The sequence below is a fragment of the Barbus barbus genome, assembly GCF_936440315.1.
Source record: "Barbus barbus genome assembly, chromosome: 33".
NCBI lineage: Eukaryota > Metazoa > Chordata > Actinopteri > Cypriniformes > Cyprinidae > Barbus > Barbus barbus.
In genome coordinates, this window is record NC_136761.1 from 28,042,182 (window position 1) to 28,051,057 (window position 8,876).

At 34.9% G+C, this 8,876-nt stretch overlaps 1 protein-coding gene across 2 annotated transcripts; it reads left to right on the top strand.

Annotated features, from left to right (window-relative positions):
- The first annotated feature begins 1,197 nt into the window (after positions 1-1,197).
- Positions 1,198-7,895, top strand: LOC306853517 (ubiquitin-conjugating enzyme E2 K-like). 2 transcript variants are annotated; one of them, XM_079390995.1, is made up of 7 exons: positions 1,198-1,427; positions 2,701-2,794; positions 3,500-3,558; positions 4,579-4,661; positions 4,735-4,834; positions 5,824-5,952; positions 6,560-7,895. In XM_079390995.1, the coding sequence occupies exons 1-7, from the start codon at positions 1,356-1,358 to the stop codon at positions 6,632-6,634; spliced, it is 612 nt and encodes a 203-aa protein (XP_079247121.1). In that variant the 5' UTR covers positions 1,198-1,355; the 3' UTR covers positions 6,635-7,895. The 2 variants fall into 2 exon arrangements, with proteins under 2 accessions (XP_079247121.1, XP_079247122.1); XM_079390996.1 differs by having other exon boundaries at positions 1,227-1,427; positions 5,833-5,952; positions 6,560-7,818.
- Positions 7,896-8,876: the final 981 nt, after the last annotated feature.

Genomic DNA, 8,876 nt, shown 5'->3' on the forward strand with positions numbered 1-8,876 from the left:
GAACAATCCAAATCGTGAGGCAAAAATCTGAGTCGTGGTCACAGGCAAAGAAGTCGAAATCACAGTATTCAGTCCAATCGGTAAACAAACAAGAGGGTAATCCACAAGGCAAAAATCCAGAGAAACAGGTGATAAATCATACACGTAACAAACAAAATAAGACAATTGAACTGCTCGGTAAGGCAGTGAAACTGGCAATACTTCGCAAGGTCTGTTTGGCCTGGCCATGCTTAAATGGCTGCCAAACAGGAAGTGATCACAGAAGCAGCAGAGGGAGTGGTACCAGTCAGTACTCGGGCGAGGGCTCCCTCTGCTGGCGTGGCGTTACAGCCGCTTCTGTCATGGCATTTGTTTATTTACACAAACTGTTTGATGCTGCTCAAATGTGGCATAAATATATTTATACAGCAATTGCATAATGCTATAAAATCAAAGTAGTTTTTAATTATATAATGTATAGCCTATATAAAATATAAATTAGGAAAATGACAAAAACAAAGTTTAATGTTGCTCTGATGCTTCTATTCATTTTCACAGAACCAAAGCTGCATCAGAAGTGATCTGGGGGTCAGAACAGGCATATCAGATACTATATATAAACACAAGAACTTTATAAATAGTAAAATAAAATAAAATAAACTTATAGAGGGCTGCAAGATAAAAAAACATCATTGTTGATTATTGATATGTAATCATGATTATTCATTTTAAGTTTTTGCACACCATATTGTACGTCGGTTACACAAACAGGGAACTGCTTATGAATTCGTTTCTTGCTGTGTTATGCATTATAAATTCAAGACTTCAGACTGGTTCTCTTCAGGTAGTTTTTACACAGCCGAGTTAAGGCTGCTCTGTGCCTGCTCAAAATTCAGTGTAAAGATGCAATGCTGCATAATACCCAGACTAAATTACTCCTGCTCAAACCCACCTATAGTATCAGAGTATACTGTTGCAGTGTAAATGCACTCATGCCATCTTTGAACAGTATAAAGCACCTAAATGCCGCTTCAGAAATGCTTCTGTCCCACCCTTGCCGTGTAAATTTGGTATCATTAGTAGCATTAAAATGCAAATTGGGACAACATTATACATAGAATGTGAGTGAGGGCATTAATGCATGCTGTAATCTAAAGGGTGTGCAAAAGGTACTGATAATCAGGAAGTAGCCTAATAATGATATCAAAGCGCATGTCTGTAAACTGTACCATATTGCACACACACACACACAGAGAGAGAGAGAGAGAGAGAGAGAGAGAGAGAGAGAGAGAGAGAGAGAGAGAGAGAGGGGGGGGGGGGGGGGGGGGGGGGTGGTGCGTGCGTGTGTGTGTGTGTGTGTGTTGGTGTGTGTATATATGAACAGCATGGCCAACATCGCGGTCCAGCGGATCAAACGGGAGTTTAAAGAGGTCCTTAAAAGCGAAGAGGTGCGTTTCACATGACAGCTGTCAATCATGTCAATCATGCTTCATGTCTTACACATGTGCATTTATTCATGTGAGATGAATCACACACACATGCAGCTGATCCGGATGCATCTGTTTGGACTCGTGCATTGAGATAACTCAGTTTAATGTGTGTTTGATCGGTCAGAGGGTGGTTTGGGGGAATGTTATGGTGTGTTTGTCCCGTCCAGGCCGAACCGCATTACTAAGCGAGTCCAAACCCGCCGAACCGACTCACTGCACAGCTCTGGCCTCTAAATGTGCTTATTTCATTGATTACATAGCGCTAATTGTGTTGATACACTGATTTGAGTATTTTTGATTTGAGTATTCCTGTGTGTTTGTGGTGTTTTTAATAAAGGCCTGTGAATGCTATTATTAGCCGCGTGCTAACTGGAGGCCAGCTAGCTTCATAAACACTCCCGTTTGACATTTAAACAATCTTTTTAGACTCACGACAGTTAATATTTGGGATCATTTATGTAGGCTGACTGGTTTGTGAACTTTTATTTCAGTTTTATCGAGGTTGTGGCCTGATAGCATCGTTTAGCATCGAAAGAATCACGACGATGATCAAATTAAGCATTATTTTGATTTGTACGAACGCGCATTTTCATTAAAATCACCTTATTAATGTTTGTACTGCAAAGAATACGTGTGATAATGTACTAATGTGTGTGTATTGAGTGCTGTGTGACACTTTTAGCATTAAAACTTCAGCACAAATCAATTGAATTTACTATATCTAGCTAAATCTTTGATCTCTCTTTAAATACTAATTCAACTTAAATTATGTGTAAAATTGTGTATAACACACTTTAGTAAGCTGTCATCCACAAATAAAGTGCCAAAAATACCATAGTATTACCATGGTACCAAAACCACCATATAATATCATGTTTGTTGTTTTAAGTACAATGGAGTATAATGTAAATACCATATTACAAGATCTTTCTGTAGGATGATTTACACTATAATACCATCTCTGTACTACAAATACAGCATCTTTTCAATTAATTTTATTATTATTATTATTGTTTTAGGTTTGAATTTTGGATTCAGTTTTGAAGTTTGTGGTCTTGTTTTTTCATTTAAATTTCAAATATTAACTTTAATGTTAACAAAATTGTGGCGTTCCCAACCTTGGAAACCCAATCCAGACTTTCTCTCATTTTGGCAGAATTCTGTGGAATAGGTTTAAACATGTAAACTATGTCACTTGTTGACTAATTGTTCTGACGCTTTATTTTCACAGACGAGTAAAAACCAGATCAAGGTGGATTTAGTGGATGAGAATTTCACAGAACTAAAGGGGGAGATCGCGGGACCACCAGATACGCCTTATGAAGGTCAGAGAGAAGAACCGCAGACTGTGTGTTTCTGAAAACTTCTTCATTTCTGATTCTGAGCTGCAGTATTTAATATACGCTTTAATTTTCAGACCATCTGCAATACACAGAGTCCATATGTTTTGCCACACTTGCCAGTGGGAAGAATAGAGCAAATGTATTGATAAAGTGCTTTTTTTTACCAGTTGTTAAATTGTGTTTTGCATTATGAAACATACATAGGCTATTTGTTCCATGACAGTGTGGTTATTCTGGCAAGAGTCTCTCAAAGTTATGAACAAATGTTCTTCAGTAGCGTTAATAGAATGTTCCCTCAGAGATATCTGGTCTTTAATAATGTTCTCAAAATGTTAGCACAACATTATTTAGCCTATACTTTATTCATGGAGTGTTCTTTCCTGAAATGTTTCAGTTAGTCATGTTTTTAAATGTTACTATGCATTTCAGAATTTTCAGAGAACATTCAAAAGTAACATTCTCAGAATGTTTGTAAAATTCTAAATTGGAATGTTACATTAACATTCACATAACCAAGTAAAAAATGTTGTTTTTTTAAACTGGATGTTTTGAATGTTCAGAGAACATTAAGAAATAACGATGTTAGAATTTAATGTGAACATTAGCAAAACATTTCTTGGAACATATTTTTGTTATCTTAGATATGATGTTGATTTTATATCTTTTTTATTTTGGCTTGTTTTGTAGGTGGCAGATTTCAACTAGAAATTAAAATTCCAGAGACGTATCCATTTAATCCGCCAAAGGTGAGTAATAAGACGATGTTCTGCCGAGTCAAAATACTGGCTAATCTAGTTAAACTGGGTTTGTTGTTACAGACTCTTGCTCAGAAACATGTTTGGCTGTATTTATATGATTTGTGATATTAGGGCACTGTTGACTAGCGGCGCTGTGTGTGTTTGTGCAAAGAAACACATGCAGGAACCTTCGTATAAACTCAATAGCCTTCAGTAGACAAAGACTGGACAAGCGTTATTTTACAACATCTCAAAGAAAACACTTTATATATTATGTGCATTTCACTCTAAGCCAGTATTATTTTAGTATCATGGATATACTACAATAGTTTTTGTTCATATTTTGAATTGGATTTTATTTTTGTATTTTTCGTTTTCACTTTAATCTTAGTTAAATTCTTAGAAGTTTTTGCCATTTCTTTTAATGAATATTTTAAGCATGCCTATATAGTTTATACATTTTTATGTGTTCATTTTATTTAGTTTGAGTTATTTTACTACATCAATTTAAACTAAACAATTTTTTGCCTTGTTTTTTGTGTGTTTTTGTCATTTTAATTTTGTTTTTTGTGTGTCAACATAGTTTTTATTTATTCATTTAGTTTTAGTTATTTTAGGACATGAAGTTAAACTAAATGAAAATGAGAAATGTTTCCTTGGCAGCTAGATGAAAAAAATCTTTATATTTTATTTTAGTAAAATTTTATTTTATTTCAAGAATCAAAATGTTTTTTTTTTATGGTTTTAGCTTTACTTTACTATAATAACTTTGCTTTAAGTGACATGAATATGTTTGCACAGAAATCGCTTTTTATTTTTTGTTTGCTTAAAAAACAAAAACTGGCAACGATCTGTCTTAACTTGTTCCTAGTTTAAAATTTAGATGAATCAAGAATCATTTTGTACTCGCATTGTGACTCCCTGAATTGAAACTGCATCAAATCATGAAATTCACAGATTGTTTTTGACTAATGTGTCTTTTAAATGAAAATTAAGTAATTATTGCATTTGACCACTGATGTTTTTCAGGTTCGGTTTATAACGAAGATCTGGCATCCCAACATCAGCTCAGTAACAGGTGCCATTTGTTTGGACATCCTGAAGGACCAGTGGTAAGATCTCACTGAAGCACAGTAGAGATGTGAACCGCAGCGAGCGCTGGAGCTGAAGCTGTGTGTGTTTCAGGGCGGCGGCGATGACCCTCCGAACAGTCTTACTGTCACTACAGGCTCTTCTGGCCGCCGCTGAGCCAGATGATCCACAGGACGCAGTAGTTGCCAATCAGGTAGAGGTTTTGGGCTCGTGTTGGGAATGTGCAACTAGGGATGGGCGATATGGGCTTAAAAATATATCACAATATATCAATGGTGATAATTCAGGGAATCCTGTTTCTTTAGAGAAAAGTATTATCTTTCCTATTTTTACCCAAAATAGGGTATTGTGAGCATTACTGAGTAGCCTCCACATGTAATGTAATGACTGTTTAATTCATACTGGAAGCTGGAGGGCGCTCTTGCGCAGAAACTCCACATATGCATCGCAGAAGTACAAAGAACAAAGGGCAGGTAAAAAGGAATTGTGATGCATTCTAATGTGATTATTACACTTCAAATGGCAAAGATTAAATTTAATTATTGTGTGTGCTGCACATTTTAAAGTTTTTCTGATGTACTGCTGATGAATTTTAATTTTTTTAAAAACATGCAGTAATGTAGATGTACACTACTGTTCATTTGTTTTTGTTTTTATTATTAAATAAACAGGGATGCATTATATTGATCAAATGTGTCTGTAAAGACTTATGTCACAAAGATTTCTGTTTCAAATAAATGCTGTTCTTTTGAAGTTTCTATTTTCTATTGTTTCTGTTTTCAACATTGCTAATAATCAGAAATGTTTGTTGAGCAGTAAATCAGTATATTATTATGATTTCTGAAGATCATGTGACACTGAAGACTGGAGTAATGATGCTGAAAATACAGCTGCAGATCACAGAAATAAATTACATTTTAACACATATTCACATAGAAAACAGATATTTTAATTTATAATAATTTCACATTTTTACTGTATTTTTGATCAAATAAATGCAGAAGAGGCTTCTTTCAAAGACATTTTAAAAATCGTACCAACCTCAAACTTTTGAAGAATGTTTCACTCACATGCAGATTTTCTACTAGAAAAACATAAAATGACTTACTAATGTAAATAAGCATGGTTTGAGTCTGAATTGGTCACTTCCTGTTGTAACATTCTTTATTTCCTGTCTGGAAGTATAAACAGAACCCAGAGATGTTCAAACAGACGGCTCGACTCTGGTCACATGTTTACGCAGGAGCTCCCGTCTCCAGCCCGGACTACACACGCAAAATAGACAAACTCTGCGCTATGGGCTTTGATAAAGTGAGTAAATACACACACATTGACATCACATTTGTATGGAAGCTTGTTTTACAAAATAAAAAAACACAGTTGTGACATTTTCTCTCACAATTTGAACTTTTTTCTCATCATTTTGAATTTATAGCTCACAACCTGTGCTTTGTTTCTCAGAAATGCAAGATATAAACTCAGAATTGCAAAAAAAAGTTAATTGTGTGCTATAAATTGTGAAATATCAACTCACAATTGCAAGAACAAATTGGAATTGTGAGGTAAAAAACAAAAAATCAGTTACCTTAACAAGATTAAAAAAAGTCACAATCACCTTTTTTTATTATTCTGTGGCAGAAACGATCTTCCGTACATTTGTGTACATCACATTTATTGCAGTTTTTCAAAGCTGGAAAATAATTATCACAAACTTCTCTTTCTGTAGCACTTCTGTGCCAAATATTTGTCCAAAAAGCATATGCACATACTTCTATATGTGTGCTGTGATGTTGTAATTTTGCACACTATTATGAAGGAGAGTAATTGTGATGCAGCTTATGATTTTGTTATGATGTTTGTGTAGCAAGTATTTCCTCCGCTCAGAATCACTGACATGTGGATCTTCTCTTCTCCTCAGAACGCAGTAATAGTGGCGTTGTCGTCGAAATCCTGGGACGTGGAGACGGCGACAGAACTGTTGCTTAGTAATTGAGTCCAACCTGAGGGGCCAAAGCACCTTATCTGACACAGTCCCACCCCCAAAACTCCTCCTCCTCCTCAGTCCACAGTACCTTCATCTTTCTGTCTCTCTTTCTTTATCCATCTTTTACCATTCCTCCGTTCGGAACAGTTCATCCCGAACTAAAATGCCGTCATCTTTGTTGTTCTAAACTTGTCTGACTTTATTTCTTCCACGGGAGATGTTCAGCTGAATGTTCACGCTGCTCTGTCTCTGTACAGAGAACGGCTGGTGATTTGGCAGTAATAACCTCCACCCGTTTTCCTTGTATAATGCAGATTGGTGTGGAAGCTTGTTTGCGCCATGAAAAAAAAAAATTATTCAGACTTTTGTTTTTCGCAGTTCTGTAAACAAAAGGCAGAACTGCGAGATGTAAACTCAGAATTATTTTTGCAATTCTGAGTTTATATCGCACAATTCTGAATTTTTTCCTCTAAATTGAGTTTATATCTTGCAATTTTGAGTTTATGTCTCATAATTCTGACTTTCAGAACTGCAAATTCATATCTTGCGATTCTGAGAAAACGTCAGAATTGTGTGCGATTATAAACTCAGAATTATGAGGGGAAAAAGTGAGAATTGTGAGATTAAAAATTCTCATTTCTATTCCGTGGTGGAAATGGGCCTCCGTAGGTTTGGAACAACATGAGAGAGAGAAAAAAATGAACATTTTCATTCATTTTTGGGTGAACTGACCGCTTTTTCCCTCTATATCTCTTTCTCTCTCTTTTCTTTACTTATTTTGGTTTGGATGTGCCTTTTTTCTTTCTCTCTCATAATAATAATCATCATCATCATCTCCCTCAGATTGGTTCTGCAATCTGACTGTAGCCCCGCCCCCTCATGCACACGCCCAATCAGCACTACGGTTGTACTCCCACCTGCACAATCATTGGCTCTTTCATCTGGAAACATTTGGATGACATTTTTAAGACTCCAGTGTCAAACAGAATGGAAATGGTTCGTTCACTCATAGATGTTAATCTCAAACGGTCAAGACTGGAAGAAACCCACACACGCAAATAAACGAAAGACGAGAGTTCATCTGTAAATAAAGCTATTAAAGTCTGTATAAATTAAAGCAATGTGGCAATGCCTTTATTTATTATTGCTTTGTGGAATAGTGAAATAAACACCAGTTTCATGGCTGAGCATGTGATGTTTGGATGATCTGTATTTTGCGTTGACTGGTTCTGAGAGTGCAAAAACATTCATAAAACATCTTTCTGAGTATATAATAATGTAGACAGATATTGGCATAATATATAGAGAAAGAGAGAAAATGTTAATTAGAACTTTAGAAGAAACTACAGCGCAGCAGACCAATATGTGACTATAAGAGCAGTAACACTACATTACAATTAAAGTGAAAGCTGAGTTGATTTTGATCATATCTAAGGTAAGTATTGTTTTTTGAGTGATATCAGATTTTTAGACTCCACTGACATTTCAAATATGAAAGTGAAATGATTTGAATGAGAGGGTCCTAAGTTAAAAGTAGCCAATAAATAATAAATCTGTGAAATGTAATTTACTGAAATTAACCGTAAAAAAAAAAAATATATATATATATATATATTAACTAATATAATGTTAGTATTATTACATATGAATACTTTGTTTTATACCTGTATAACATGGACAACAGTTTTTCTCCATACAGTTAAAAGTATTGTTTTTTTTGTTGTTTTTTTTACCATTTTCACTCAGAAATGGCTGGTCATTTTCACACATAATTAACAGTTCACAAATTATTAACAAATCATCGCAGTTAACTAATGAAGTTTTTGTTTTTTAGCAGTAGCATTTTTAGTCTTTTACAATTAAAATGACAAACGTTTTTCAGTATGTATATTTGTTTATGTATTTATTTATTCATGTGTTTGTGTGTGTGTAATTTAGTGTAAATCATTCAAATTAGTATTTTATGTATCTGTGAGTAATGATATGTAGGATAAACAATTGTTTTCATTATTTAATATTTACTAAAAATGTACTTAAACATGCGTAAAGTTTTATTGGATGCTATTACCACTTTATTGCACATGTAAGCTGATATTTTCAGACATGGCACCACAGTGATAATATGTTTGGATATTTATGTATGTATGTATAATGATTAATTAGGCTACCATTGTGTACCCCCCCCCCCCCCCCCCACACACACACACTTCTTATAAAAAGTAAATTTGTCCCCCGCACTTTTTCATTGGAC

Bases quoted from the DNA above. Each gene is read 5' to 3' on its own strand.
- LOC306853517 (XM_079390995.1), top strand. From the start codon at position 1,356: ATGAACAGCATGGCCAACATCGCGGTCCAGCGGATCAAACGGGAGTTT. The intron at 1,428-2,700 runs GTGCGTTTCACA...TTATTTTCACAG, and splicing joins AGGTCCTTAAAAGCGAAGAG to ACGAGTAAAAACCAGATCAA. The intron at 4,662-4,734 runs GTAAGATCTCAC...TGTGTGTTTCAG, and splicing joins GACATCCTGAAGGACCAGTG to GGCGGCGGCGATGACCCTCC.